At 43.1% G+C, this 15,592-nt stretch overlaps 1 protein-coding gene and 1 long non-coding RNA gene across 3 annotated transcripts in view; both read left to right on the top strand.

The window, feature by feature from the left end:
• Window positions 1–218: 218 nt before the first annotated feature.
• Window positions 219–9,770, top strand: LOC107185203. Its single transcript, XR_001516122.1, has 3 exons — window positions 219–488; window positions 1,866–1,870; window positions 9,761–9,770. It is a non-coding gene; the product is annotated as an uncharacterized LOC107185203 (long non-coding RNA).
• A 5,400-nt stretch (window positions 9,771–15,170) lies between these two features.
• FOXO3 (forkhead box O3) overlaps window positions 15,171–15,592 on the top strand; it is a 97,074-nt gene continuing 96,652 nt past the window's right edge. For both annotated transcript variants that reach the window (XM_015572725.1, XM_015572726.1), the window contains exon 1: window positions 15,171–15,251. In XM_015572725.1, coding sequence (XP_015428211.1) covers window positions 15,186–15,251 — 66 coding nt within the window. In that variant the 5' untranslated portion in view covers window positions 15,171–15,185. The remainder of the gene's footprint in view (window positions 15,252–15,592) is intronic.

Genomic DNA, 15,592 nt, shown 5'->3' with positions numbered 1-15,592 from the left:
ACTTCAAGGATAAGGGCGACAGCAACAGCTCTGCGGGCTGGAAGGTGCGTACCTACCTCGGGCGGGTGGTGGGACTCGCCGGCCACCGGCGCAGCGCCCGGCGCCCCTTCGCTTCATGGAGCGCGCCTACCGGCGTTGGGGACTGGGGCTGGCGGAGAGCCTGGGCTGTGGGGTCTTTGGGGAGCTTTGTGTGACCCCAAAGGAAGGGTACGTGAGGCGTCCGGGGCGGGGGAAGGAGGCTCCCTGGCTCCCTGGGAAGTGTCGGGCATGGTCAGGTTCTGAGAAGGGGCAAGGGACTTTGGAGAGAGAAGGACAGACGGACAAAAGTGCTTATGCTGTATTCCGGACAGCGCGGAGCAGGTAGGTCCGAGGCCAACTTTGGAGTAGAATTCACTATCGTCGGGGGTGCGGCGAGGACGCTGCGGTTGGAGTGCGGGGATGTGGGGTTGTGTTTGGGACTCGGTGCCTGGAGGAGGAGTTGGATTTGAGTTTTCCAGGAGCTTGGTGCGTTGTCACTAGCTGGGTGAAAATCCTAGGGTCCAAGTTTCGGGCTTGTGGGTGTTAACTTCCACAGGCATGAGGCTATCATTAGAAAAACCAGTGGTTGCAAACATTTCCCTGGCGGGCTCTCTGTTAACACCTGTATTGCTCAGAGATGTGTTTTCTGTCAGCCTGCCCGCAGTAGCCTCTGAGATATTCTGGGGTCTGGAAGAGGGCAGCTCTGCCATCTCAACGCGGTGTGGCCGCACCTGCTGCTCCGGCTGAGGCCCGGACTCTGGCCTTGTTTGTGGTGGGGTCCAGGTGTGGAGGCCTGGAGGCCGGGTGCCTCACTTAAGCCTTTGGAAGGGAGGTTTGGTGGCAGGGCTGGGCTGGGCTGTAATGGCTTCTGCCAATAAGTGAACCTGAAGAGAGGCTCTCTACTGTTCCTTTTCAGCCTCTTGGGGGCACTGGACACGTGGTAGGGAGAGAGGTGTGGAAAGGCCTATGATGTAATGACTTCCTGCAGTTGGGCACCGAAAGAGATTAGCTCCTGTGCCCTTGCTGATACCCAGCTGCTTTGCTCCTCCTGGCCCCTTCCCCCAAGATATGAATGTGAAAGTGCCAGGCAGAAGAGACTCCTGCGCATTTGGAGATACTAATTGCTTATCAGTTGCTTCTATTTGCAATTAGTTGCTGCTTTTTTTTTTTTTTTTTAAATTAAAGAGGTAGTTGCTTCCTCCTCCTGTCCCTTCCTTTATTGTCTTTGGGGAGCCCTGTATCTTCCTGGGTTTCAATAGGTGTATAAAATAACATGTAGTGGAAAATTGAAGCGTTGGAGAGGAGGCTGTATATGAAAAACTAAATAATTTGGTGTATTGAGTTTTAATTTGCTTAAAAATAAAATCCTTGTAAAGTTCCTTAAAAAAATTATGGCCAGTATTGGAGTGGCCTTTAGATTTAAACCTTTTTTAGATTAAACAAACTTTAAAAGCAAAATGTGTGCTTTGATATTATTCCACAAATCTGTTTCATTTCCTTTAACAAATGCTGACAGCATGAATGCTACATATGATTTAATTTTATTGCTTTGCAATGGAGTGCCAGTTGTGTGATATGAGGGCTCTTTAGAGAAAGGCCGCGAGTTGTGTTTCACAGCCGTGCTAATGTGATACCTTTTAAAATTGAGTTTCCAAGTGGATAGCAAGGGTTAATCTCAGTGTACAGTATCAGGAAGGGGTGAGTTTACAGGATTTAAGAAGATAGATTTGGGGTTTTGGAGTATTTTTCAAATTTCTCACACTTGGAATTTAGTCCTGCATTTTTTGAATTTGGTGCATAGATACTGTTAATTGCAAGTTAGCTAACTTTCAACTTAGTTAACATAGGGAGGGTTTTCAGCTTTCCTATGGTTTTTACCATTAAGAAGTAATTTCATGCTATTGTGCTTATAGGTAAAATTAACAGTTTGATAACATTGGATTTAAAAAATGCTTATGTGAGAAAGTGGTATTATCAAAAGTAACTGAATTGCTAATTATATTTTTATTATAACTTGCACAATTTGCAGTAGAGATTTTGGGCCTAGTCATAAACTTGGTGGTTTTATGTCCTAAACCATTTTTGGTCTCATAGTTCCGTTTTTCTTTCTCTGCTATCTTATTTCTCTTTAACCAAAATTTTATGAAATATTGTAAATTGAAACTCTCAAGCCTTAATATGTTTAATACAGGGCACACATTTTATGATTATTTTTACTGTAACTGGTTACATCAGTTCCACTTCTGAGTATTATGTGATAACTAATTCTTGAAGACTATAGGGATATCATTTAAAGAGTTTTTATAAGATGACCTTTATCAAAAGATGCAGCCATGCAAGAACTTCCAAATCTTTGATGATGGTGAAGGCCCTTTGAGACTGGGGCTGGTTTCATATTCTGATTATGACTACTAGCCAACCCTATTTGTGCTTGTGGTTTAGTGGGGGCAGAAGACGAGGGAAAAGGAAGAGGTCAGGAGCTGATTGTGACCCATATTCATGGGTCCAAGTTTCAGGAGTTGAATCCTATCATGATTAGTCATTTTGGAAGCATCTGTGTGCATTTAAACCACATTACTTTCACTCTGAGTTATGTATTTGAGTTTTTAACCCCTAAAAATGTCTAGAATTCAGGTTAATGTCTCCTAGACATGTGCGTACATAGGCACAGTATGCAGGGTCCAGGCCTTACTTCTTTTGTGGCTTTTTAGGCCATTGCATTACGAGAGCCTATAACCAGAATTATGACCCTAAGGTCATAGAATGAAAGGGGCCTTGGAGATCAGAATCCAATCAGTGGTTTGAAGCTCTGGTTGCATGTTAGAATCACCTGAGAGCCTTTAAAAACTATCGATACCCAGAGAACCTGATTTAATTGTGCTGGTGGGTGGATTAGTGTTTATTGTTTAGGGAGGGAAGGGAGGTTTGAAATTTCTCAGGTGATTCTAATATACAGCCAGGATGAGGTTTGTTGATCTAGTTCAGTGATGGTGAACCTTTTGAGTTCGGCGTGTCAGCATTTTGAAAAACCCTAACTTAACTCTGGTGCTGTGTCACATATAGAAATTTTTTGATATTTGCAACCATAGTAAAACAAAGACATATTTTTGATATTTATTTTATATATTTAAATGCCATTTAACAAAGAAAAATCGACCAAAAAAATGAGTTCGCATGTCACCTCTGACACGCGTGTCATAGGTTCGCCATCACTGACTAGCTCTCTAATAGGTGAAGAACCTGATTCTTGAAGTTAATGACTTTTCTAAGCTCACACAGCTCGTTAGTTACAGAGGTAATTAGTAGCCACAGTTCTAGAGATCTTTGTTCTTAATCACACGGTTTTCCTCTTTAAATTGATCTTTTTAAAAGGTCATTTACTAAGTAATGTGTACCCTTAACATAAGTACAGGTTGCTTTCTTGAAAAACATATTTGCCTCTCAATCTAGTCTTCGTTATTATTTCAGCATCAGAAAGACAGATTAACGTTGATGGAGGCCGAGAAGTGCATCATGTTTGTAGAGCTGTCCAGTGCCTATCAGTATGCGTCTTTGGGAACTATGAAGTGACAAAAGTGGCAAAAAAAGCGCATTTTAACAAAAAGAGGATGTTCTTGGCTAACTTAGGTTTGTTAGTTACCTGCTGTGCCCAGGAGAAAGGTGATGGCTATCTCACAGGTTCCCTTACCTCAGGCATTAAAGTAGAAGTGAATAATCAGATGTGGTTAAGAGGGGAAAAGGTTACATTTCTTTTAATTCCCATTAAACGTACTTGCACTGCACCCATAATTAAACTGTTGAGAATGGTTCCTCCTGACTTGGGCAGACCTCTAGGACTCCAGCGTTTACCTTGTAAGGCCTGTTTATCACTTGTCTCCTACATGCACGCAAACACCTGCATTGCCCACGGATCAGGGCACTGAGATATTATGCAGCCATGAGTTTCTGTGGCGGCTCCCACAGTTTCACAATTGTAGGCTGCTGCTGCTGCTGCGGAGGGTGACTCCTCAGGAGACGGGGTCTTCCTTCGTAGGATAATGTGCACTCGTAGAGCATCTTCCCCAGGTGAAGAGACGAGGGCTGACCTGCCACACAAATCTTGTTTACGTGCCCACTGTTGCAGCTTTTTTTTAGATTAATGCATTCAGTTCTTTTTCAACATACTGTATTAAGAAAATGTTATTTTAACCTCACTTTTATGTTTAAAAAAAATACATATTTAAAGTTTCAAAATGACAAAGTCATAATAATTCCATATTGTCTCATAATTTTGACCTCAGTCGCCTTTGGAGTAACTCACCAAAGGGCCAGTTATGGTGGTGTGTGAGGAATCTGTCTTCTGCTGGGCCCATGTTGCCAGAATGCTGTTTTGTAATTTCCTTTGGCAGTACCGTCATCGTCAGTGATTCTCAACTAATACACTTCCTCTTCCTACAGCAGCAATACATGAGGGGGACTGTTTTCCTCTTTCTCAAAGCTGTGTCATCGACCTATGAAGTGAAGAAACTGGCCCTTTTGGACTTTGATCTGTGAGCCCTATGTAGCAGAGAGACTCTTTAAAAAAGAAGTGAAGTGTTGGTTTTGATATGTTTATCTCCTTAGAAAATGAAATGAAACTATGCAGACTTATTTTTAGGAGCTTTTAGGAGAGCTCTATTTTAAGAGAATGACACCATACAAGAACATCTTGTAGTTAAACTTTTTAATACTCGTGATTCTTAAAACCTGCAAGATATTTTTATTTGGTAAGTTAATGGAGAGGCCTTGTCCCACTAAAAAGTCATTTACTTGCTCTGGAAAAGTTAAGCAGACTCCATCCATCCAAAGATCTTGATTAAAAAATGCAAAGATAAGACTTTTAGGCCTGTGCGTTCGGGTGAGGTATCCCACTTACCCATTGCTTGTTCCTGAAGCTGGACAGAATATGGGATTTATTTTGTTTTCATACACATTCATCTCACCTGTAGGGAACAGCCTTGATCCTATGCTTGACTCCTCATTTTTCTCCCCACCTTTTCCTGTATCACAAATTGAGGGGTCCTGAAGATTCACTTTGGCTTCTTGCTGCTAAAGAAGTCCTTTGGGATGACACACATACAGGTGCGTGAGCATCAGCAGATATTACAACTGAGGTACAGTAAGTGAGTAAAAGATTGAGAAGAGAAAACTCTTTTTACACATTTGCATCACATGCCATTTCATTCATTCAGCAAATATTTATGAGAGGCATACTGTGTGCAGGGCATTCTGCTGGCCCCAGGGATCTAGTAGTAGCACAAGACAAATAAGGTTTCAGTTCACAGGAGTTCACAGTCTATTGGGGGAAGACAGAAAATAAACATGCAAATATGTGCTCTGTGAACTTGTCCTTATTGTCCATTCTCTTGCCTTTTTTCACATGTGTACTTCTGCTTTCCCTCGTGTTTCAGCTCTGGCTTGACGCTGGCCTTCACTTCTCTGCAGATTATATTCAGCTTGTTTTGGAGATGCAAGGCCACTGCAATGTGGCTGCTGCCGTTTGGGAGAAGTGAGGCTTTCCCAAATTCACCTCGGTTAGAGCATATCTGGGGCCCTGGACTGACCTGGGAGCCCCAACTTCTGTCTTATGGGGCCTGGTGTGGGACGGACCTCCCCCTGGAGAGCGGATGTGGAGCCTTGAGACAGACAAACTTATCTGCAACTGTTCTTGCCTCAAATTCAGAACTAAAGGAGGTCTTAGAGAGCATCTAACTATTTTACAGGTGAGGAAACGGAGTGAAGAGTGTCCTCGTGAGCCCAGAGCGCCACTGTTCAGTAATGTCTGCTGATAACCCTTGTGGTTTCACAGCTGTTGGTGTCAGTGCCTCCATTTCTGCAAAGTCTTCATTTGCTCCTAGGTGCTCCCTTCCCCCTCCTCTAGGCCGGCTCACACAGAGTGGCTGTGTTTCTCTTTTTTTCATTCTCAGCTCACCTTGCTGAAAAGGCCTACTTTATCCACCCCACCCTACCCGGCCCACGCCTGACTCCTGCCTGTTTCCTTCGTCATTTTTCTGTGACTCCTGTATATTCCCAAGTACAATGTAAGAGCCTTGAGAGAGCGCGCAGTGTGTCTACCAAACAAATAAGTGTTTCTGATACTTGGAGCTGCTTTTAGGATCACCATGTCCTCAGCCCATGAGGATAGCCTTTTCTGGGGTTTGACACTGAAAGGGGATGATGTGACTCTGGAGTGAGGTTACGTCACGTGCTAGAGTCTGGATACTTGTCGCTATGAAGGTGGCCCAAGTCTTAGACCTCCTGTGTTGATGTTGATACGATGTAGTGTAATTATGAAATGATGCTCTGCTATCTAAGGCATTTCTCACAGTGTCTTGTTTCCTACTGTAGACGTCCCTGAAAAAACTTGATCAGTGCCAGTCACAACCCATCACAGAAACTGAGGGAAACCTGATCTTGAGATGACCTTTCATTAAGAGAAAGTTGATATCCAGCCTGTCACCTATGTGTGTATCGCACTTTATGCAGCATCAATACGTACTGTCTAGGAAGAGTCACCCCGGAATTGTTCTGCCTCACATGGACGTATCCACTTATAGGAGCCAAGTTGTTGTATAGAGCTAAGTTGTCCCTAATGTTCTGCATTTGGGGGCATCAGTCTCAGACGTGTTGAGGGTTTATGTCCGTGGATTGGAAAATAGATGCCACATATGAAGGAAGAAGAGAAACCACCTTTTCAAGAGGGACCTTTTCAGGAGGCCAGTCTGTAGCTCTTTCGAGGTAGAGTTTTCTGAACAGGTGATTAGGCTAGTGATTGTGATAAAAGATCTCGATTTTGATCACATCACTGCCACAGACAAACTCAGTACCTTAACCATTTTATTCTGACCAAACAACTCTTATTTCTCAGCATCACAATTTCCCTAATTGGGAAAAGAAGTAAAGTAGCAGGCATCCGTATATTTTTTTTAAAAAAATTTAAATTCTTAATTGTTCCATAGTCTATTGTGATGTATTGCTCCATCAGTTTCCCATGGGTTGAGGCGATGGTAAAACATAAACATATGATTGGAATACTCTGGGCTTTTCTAGAGTGTGTGTCTTCTACTCTTCAGTCGGATTTCTTTTTTGAGACTTTTATCTTGAGATGTTTTTCTCTTTGTAGTGTGGCAGTTAACTAATATGCGATAACATTACAAAATGAAATGGACTACTCTGATGGGCTGAGGTCCTTCCAGTACTTGCTACTCGGGTAATCCCTTATGATGAAGATGCCAGGTTAACTTCTGGGCGCTCACCAGGTCTGCATGTCCAGATGCACCCCAATCCTGCAGTGGAGAGGTGAACACAGAGCAAGGCAAGCTCCTGGCAGCCTTATTGGAGGGCAAGGCCAATGTAGGAAGTGACCCCTGCCCCAAGCAAATGAACTGCATTAACTTTCCCCTAGAAAAGTGAATTCATAGAAAAATCCAACAGAGATACCTTTGGGAGTTTTCAGTACATGTTTGTAATTTCTTATTCATTTATTTTAAGACCTTTACATGTGCGTGGGAGAATTCATGTCATATTTTTCCTTGTGTTTAGAGAAATTAAGAACTTGGTTCCTGATGCCATTGATAATTTATTTTAAATTCAGAGCCGGCAGAGGGAGGACACAAGATTTTAAGCTGATCTCAAGTATTTTTCCCCATATAGCTAAAGTGGTACCTTGATTAAAAAGTATCAAGATCTAATATGTCATGCTTCTGTGTAGGCATATGTCGTCAGGATAAAGGATAGCTTGGAAGAGAGAGGGGCCGTCAAAAACCTTAGGTGACTTTTTAAAGGAAACCTTGGTCTTCTAAAACTCAAGTTCATGTCCCATCCCCGATAGTTAAATGAAAGCCCTTTTAACTGAAAAATCTCCTCCCCTGCCTTTAATCTTGTTGCTATTTCCACTTCTGACGATATATGTGAATGTCCATCTATATCTAATACCAAATCTCAGAGAATGTGTCTGGATCAGTGTAATATTCTGTTTTAGTGCTATTTTGGTTGAGACTTTTGATATTTTCCAAAACTTCAGTTTCCCATGGGTTGAGAGAATGGTAAAAACTACATCATTTCTAACTCAGATTTCGTAGTCCTGGATCCACTGGAGATCATAACTTGTGAATTTTTTTTACATTTCTGTGATGCCATAATTTGTCATTTTCCTCCACTTTGCCCAAATTTTGGTTTTGGTGATTTATTTTAATTTGGGAGTTATAGTGGATTGAAAAGTATCCCTTCCAAAATTCGTGTCTACCTGGAACCTTAGAATGAGACCTCATTTGGAAATAGGCTCTTTCCAGAGGTAATTGGTTAAATTACGATGAGGTCATACTGGACGCGGGTGGGCCCTAACTTCGGTGACTGGTTTCCTTGAGAGAAGAGGGGAGGACAGAGATGTGGAGAAGGCGGAGTGAAGGCTGAGGCGAAGACTGGAGTGATGCAGTTCCCAGCCCGGGAGCACCGGGAGGAGCCAGGCGGGATCCTGGGCCTGCAGAGGGGCATGGCCCTGCCAGCACCTTCCGTTTGGACTTAGAGCTTCCAGCGCCGAGAGAATGAATTTTTGTTTCTGCAGCCCCTACATTTACAGTAACTTGCTGTGCTAACATTAGGACACACAAGCACAGGGATGGAAGAGAGGGGCAGGCAGGGTTGCAGGTAGAGAATAAAGTTTTAATTAGATTAGAATTAAAATGTTAATCATTCATAAGCAACTTGCTGGTAACTTAAATTTCATTCTTTTTCCTGCTGTGAGGGGAAGCAGGGAGGCATGAGTTCTCCTTGATTTCCCAATTAGAACTATCAGAACGTTTCCCTCCTCTCATGTCGGCCGTGGCTTGTCCTAGGCTCCCTCTCCACTTACTGACTTTCTTCTTGGCCTGGTTTGGGAAGCTGGTGATGAGGCTTCACACCCCAGGCCTCACAGTCCTGGTGGAGTGTGGGCTGTGAGATTTACAGCACGGCCATGTGGCCTGGATGACAGCTTTGGTCTAGAACAGCCGGCCTTCCAGGTTCCTCATCGGAAGGAGGTGTTGAAGCAGGATCCTCTCCTCCCTGTTCCTGTCAGGGCTTGAGAAGACGGAGCCCTGTCAGGTTCATTATCTCTGATGGTGGTGAGACTAATCCAGAATCTCTCTCGAGTCCCCTCAGCTCCTAATTAACACCCATCACTGCACAGTTAACCCATTTTGTGTGTGTGTGATGAGCACTTTTAAGATTTACTCTTGTAATACATTCAAATATGTGGTATTAACTATAATATGTAATGTGTATTATTAACTACAGTCATGGTGTATATTTTATCCCCATGCCTTGTTTATTTTATAACTGGAAGGTTATACCTTTTGGAAATAGCTGCTACTTTTTTAAAATATATTTTATTGATTTTTTACAGAGTGGCAGGGAGAGGGATAGAGAGCTAGAAACATCGATGAGAGAGAAAAACATTGATCAGCTGCCTCTTGCACAACTCCCACGGGGCATGTGCCCGCAACCCAGGTACATGCCCTTGACCGGAATCGAACCTGGGACCCTTCAGTTAGGCTGATGCTCTATCCACTGAGCCAAACTGGTCAGGGCAATAGCTGCTATTTTAAAAGTTGCTACTATGTGCCACGTTCTTTACATATATTACCACTAACCCTCCAGTTAATCCTTGGGAGCACTGTCTTGCATGCTTGTCTTCCACGTGTGGCTGACTCAGGTAACTAACACCCCTCTGTGGGTTGCTGGAGAGTGGACTTGGACCTGTGACTCAGGCTCCTTCCCTTGATTTTTGCATGAACTAGTAACTTCATGGAGCCAGTGGTGGGCTTTTAGTGGGGAACTGGAGGAGTGGCTTTAGAGTTCTTTCAGACACCTGTTGGTTTGGGGATTCATTTCTGTTTGGTCACTGACTTGTGTGACTGTGGTTTACTATGGGTCAGATACAAAGTGTACTACAGTGGGGCCTTGACTTACGAGTGTCCCGACTAAAGAGTTTTTTGAGATACAAGCCGTCTCTCGGCCACTTTTTTGCTTTGAGTTGCGAGCTAAAATTCGGGTTACGAGCCAGCTTCAGATACCCCACTGCTAGTTGGCGCAGCGAACGTCACAGTGAACGCCACAACATAAGCACAGCATCACGTGTCTCACTCATTCATTTTTAAAACAAATATATTTTATTGATTTTTTTACAGAGAGGAAGGGAGAGAGAGATAGAGAGTTAGAAACATCAATCAGCTGCCTCCTGCACATCTCCTACTGGGGATGTGCCCGCAACCCAGGTACATGCCCTTGACCGGAATTGAACCTGGGACCTTTCAGTCCACAGGCCGACGCTCTATCCCCTGAGCCAAACCGGTTTCGGCTCATTCACTTTTTGATTTGACATACGAGTAATTTGAGTTACGAGCTCTGTCATGGAACGAATTAAACTCGTAAGTCAAGGCCCCACTGTATTCAGAACTGTCAGTGAGACATGGTGTGAAGAAATCCTTTGGGTTGGGCTATTATCTCTGAGAAATTCTCCCTTGGGAGAACAGGGGGTCTCTGCTTCCATAGGCTTTAGGTAGGTGGGTGAATGGAGACACCACCACCAAGAAAAGCAGATTTCTAGGGGTGGGGGGTGGGGGAGGATATTTGCAAGAAATTCCTGGCAGAAGTTTGGCTGCGGAATCAGATCTCATAATTAAAGGTATTAAAAATATTTTGTGAGTGGTTGACTCTTTGCAATGCAGTTACTAGGGTTTAAGGCAGGCTGCCAAGACAGAAACAGAAAATGTTGCATAATGTAAGTTGCTGGCCAGGTTAAAGTGTTTATTTCTGTTGAAGAGCTTACTGCTTTTGTCTTCAAGGTAAAAATATTTATGAGTAGGACCTAAAATGCTGGTTTTAATTGGCTGCTGGAGTTGCAGAACCCATGTGCCCGAAGATAAAATGTGGCTAGCAGAGTACTAATCACATGTGTGTGTTGGAAAAAAATTCAGAACTCTCAGTTTCATAGTAAAGATAGGTGAGTAGTGTCTGGATTGTGTCCAGAAGATAGACTGAAACCCTATGATAAATGCAGAGCAGGCAGAATGGTTCTTCCTGATAACTGAATAGAGCCATGGTGTGGGGGAGGGGAGGGGCTGGAGGCAGTTGCAGAAGGTGGCCATGGCCACAGTAGACTTTTAAAGGTACAAATCTGGCTGTAAACCTGAAGTTTAAGGAGAGCATAAAATTATATCCAATAGAATTGCTTGTGAGATGTCTTCTTGAAAATTGGTAATACATTAGAAAGATCAAGTGGATAGTTAAGTCATTAACTCACATAATTCAAGTCTCAAAACTGATTCCCCCCCGAATTGTCCTAATAACTGATTTCGAAAATGACATTTCTTTCATCATAAACGATCTAGAGAACTGCCTAGGTTCCCCATATTTGATACATAATCTTTGGCTGAGTGATGTTCAAAACCTCTTGCTCACATTCCTCTAATCTTTTTAAATGTTTTTATTTTACTTAATATTTGAAAAAAAATCACTATGATAACTGTAATAGTTTTATAAAGTAAAATGCTTTCCATGGATCTCTTCATCAGAACTTTTCATGTTGGTAAATTCCTAAAAAAAATGCACCCAATTTAAAACTCAGTGCTGCTGCAGCTCTTCCAGGGTTTTTACCTCACACCAGAGCTGTCATGGGGCTGCCTACCAGCGTTCCTTTCCCAGCGAAGGACTTGTTAATCTAACCCTCGTACTTTTGTATCTCAGTCTGTATTGGGTACCTGCCCCTCTGCCCCCCGCCCCTGTCCCCCCGCCCCAGTTGGTAGAATGAGAAGGCATACTTTTATTAACTGGTTATTTTGTAGTACAGTTCCCTTAACAGATTAATTTGCCATGTATGAATGTACCCTATCATTCAAATAAATAGTGGTCCATGGACTCAATTTTTTAAAAAATATGTTTTATTGATTTTTTTACAGAAAGGAAGGGTGAGGGACAGAGAGTTAGAAACATCGATGAGAGAGAAACATCGATCAGCTGCCTCCTGCACACTCCCCACTGAGGATGTGCCTGCAGCCAAGGTACATGCCCCTGGCCGGAATCGAACCCGGGACCCTTGAGTCCGCAGGTCAACGCTCTATCCACTGAGCCAAACCAGTTAGGGCATGGACTCAATTTTAAGCAAGGTAATTTCCTTTAGGTAAAAATTGAAACTCTGAGCCTAAGCATTCTTCTGATTTTTGTAACAGAATAATGACCGGGTAGGTCAGGTGTATCATTTGTGTAACCCCGAGAGGCCTGGAATGGGCTATGAGAATGTTGTAGGCCTGATTATTTTAAAGTTGTCTTTGAGCTGATACCAGCAGGAGTGTGCTTGCTTTGGCACATGTGGGCTCTTAGGCTCCTGAGAGATAACTTCCTAGGTGAGCTGGTATACTTTTCTTGAAATGAGTGGCCTAGATCAGGCCTTCTGTCTCCAACCCTGTCCAATAAAGATAAGCTTACAGCCTTCTGCTTGAATAAATGCATGTCCTCTGCTGAACTGAATTATCTAAATCAGTCCTATTTTATGTCCTCCCTTTCCATAAAGATCCTTATTTCAGGCTGAAAGTCTAGGTCACTTGGGCCATATTTAGGCGTTAACATTTTCCTCCTTCATGTCAGTTGCTACGGAGAATTTTGGCACTTGATCATGGGCATCATTTAGTAGGTGTGTTCTTTGGGAGAAGGGGAGAGGTTTATTCCTCTAGTCTTATAAAATCAGGGAATGCTTTGAGTCAATTTGTGGGCAGTTTAGTACTGAGTAAGTGCAGTACCATGTGTTAAGTTAGGAAAGCTAACTTGTGCTAGTGAAAACTTTTCTAAATCGGTTTTAAAGTGATTAACAAATGAATGCTTGTATTAAAAATTCTCATTTTTAGGATGCAGATTTATCTACAGTATAGTTTTCTAGTCAAATAAAAAACTTTGAATTGATGAATCAGTTTTCTCTATTAACAAAGTGGAAATACATCTGGATTTTTCTCTCTGGCCTCCCAGTGTTGATCTTGTTTATGTGAGCAGAAATAATTTCACCTGTCTGTCTGTGTTACCTGCCCTGAGATTCCGTGATCTGTTTTGTGTTCATCATTCTGACCTAAACAGGATCATAAAGCTTTCAAACATTTTTCCCAGCTTGTTACTTCATGCATCTGTGCTACTCAAGAAGGAAGAGGAGAAAATAACTCTCTCTTGATTTTATCATCTGCATCACATGATCTGTACAACTTTGAAAACTCATTTGTCAGTGTGGTTACTGGGAGGATAGTTTACCACATGCTCTGAGAGTTACTTTTTCAGTCTCTTCCCTTGCCTTCCGTTTAAAGAAAAACATTTAATTTTGCTCAGGGGTAAATTTTATCGTTTTTTTTCTGGTACATGATTTCAAAGTTGATGATTTGTTTGTGAGAAGTTACAGGTCTTTGCCTTGTGTTCCTAGTTATTAACTCTCCTGAAAAAAACAGCACAGAATAGCACATCTTGTTAAAAGGGTTTCCTGGTAGGTCTGTGGACTGGTACCAGGTCTTTGGGGAATGAGGGCTGCCTTGACCACCTAGCCATTTCAGGTCTTTGAACCCAAGACAGCTGACGTTGGGTTGATCCTTAGATCCATCTCAGACTCAACGTCTCCGTGTTGCTTGTCCTAGTTGTTCCCAGTTGCTCGCTCATTCTTGTCTCTCTCCTTTTATGTTTCCTGGACATTTTCTAAAGGAGGCTTCTTCTCTCTTTCCCATCCACCTATTTTCTCTCTGTGACTTTTTCCTGCATCATGGTTTTCAACCTTACTGCATTTGAGAATTACCCAAGGAGCTTTAAAAATCCCCTTGTGTCTGAGTCCCATCCTAGGCCAGTCAGGTCAGAATCTCCAGGTATAGGGCGTGGGCATCTATATTTTTAAAGCTCCCATCTGATTTCAACGGATAGTTAGGATTGAGAACCATTGTCTTAGAAAAATGAGAGATCTTGGCTGTGAAAGTTATCCACTATTTTTGTATTGACTTTTAGATCTATTTTCACCTCTCGTCCATGGGAAGATTACAAGGTGGAATTTGCTCCCTGGAAGCACCGTATTAAAAGGAGCACCGTCAATTTGGGATCTAAGAGAACAATTGGCCTCCAGGACAAGGGTATCATTGCTTAACAAGCTGTGTTTATCTAGGATCTCCTCCTGTACTTCCTTTCCTATAAATGAATGTGGCTTTTTTAAAGTTTCCAACTCCCACTTGTTTTTCTAGTCTCTAGTGGACCCCAGTTAACTTATTTTGAAGTTTTCAGGAATTTGTTAGAAGAGATGGTGCTATTTCAAGTCATTGCATAAGACTTGAAAACTGAGACACACAAACTTAGTGTTCTTCTCGGTGCAACCTGCTCTGGTATCCCAGAGGGTCTACTGTAGCCTGGTGCCTCCGTTAGTGGTCCTGTAAGAGTGACCTCCAGATCAGCATCACCTAGGAACATCCAGGAATCTGTTAGGACTGCAGATTCTTGGGCCCACCCCAGGCACACTGAATCAGGAACTCTGGACCTAACCATCTGTATTGTAACAAGGCCTCCAGGTACTTCTGCAAGTTGAAGTTTGAGAACCACTGCTTGTAAGTCCTTTGCTAAGTCTGGAATTTCTCTGAATTCCTAGGAGTCAAAAATCAAAATTCTCATGCCATCTTGGCTTCAGAATCCAGACAAGAGTGGGGAAAGATGAACAGCCAGGCTGTGGTGGTGTCTGTTGAAATGTAGCAGAGACCTAGCCCCCGTGAGTATTCTGGACTCGGACGGAGCCTCGTTGCTGTGTAGCTTTCTGCACAGAGCAAGGGCACCCACCGCCCTGCAGGGTAATGAAGGGCCTGCTCAGGTGCATTGGGGGAGCCGAGTGTGCGTCCTAGTCACATTGTGTGCAGAGGATTTGTGTTTAGCTTGGCTTCTTTCTGTTTTCCGATCTTTCCCCTTGTTTGTTTGGGTCTTTGGGAAATGTTCCTCGTTTTCAGACCAGCATCCGACAGGGGAGTAGTCACACTGACTCATCCACGGACAGACGTGGGACATGTGGGAGAAAGATAAGATTAAAATGTGCTGGGTGTAATCAGTGTGAGAGGGTGAGTGAAGGGAAAGTGATGCAGCTCTTGTGACGAGGCCCGAGGCGAGGCCATGGTGAGGAGATGACATCCATCTTGGCTCCGACACCAAAAAGGCACACAGCCTCTCCTACCACAAGGGGAAGCCAGGTAAAGATCAGAACCAGTGATGGCTGTGTGTGGGTATCATTGGATTCTGTAGTCCATTAAGCAGGGCCTCATGATCGGCCGTATCAGGCATAGCTGATGGCTTTAGGAATATAAATAGTGCAAAGAACAGTGGGTTGGCCAGGACTTGGAAGTTCATTTCAGGATCTCTTAGCAGCTGCTTAGGAATGTTGTCTGAGATTCATAAATACTCTTATATCTGACACATTAAAAAGCAAACAAAAACACAGGATTTGTTTGCATTACAGGATGTCGCATATTCTGTAAGCAGCGTATCTTTTCCTACAAGAAGTACTATCCGCGATGGCGTGGCTTTGGTGCTG

This window comes from Myotis davidii, unplaced genomic scaffold (assembly GCF_000327345.1).
Source record: "Myotis davidii unplaced genomic scaffold, ASM32734v1 scaffold68, whole genome shotgun sequence".
In the NCBI taxonomy this organism is placed as follows: domain Eukaryota; kingdom Metazoa; phylum Chordata; class Mammalia; order Chiroptera; family Vespertilionidae; genus Myotis; species Myotis davidii.
Note: the sequence above shows the minus strand (reverse complement) of the source record. Positions and strands in the feature narration are given on the sequence as shown.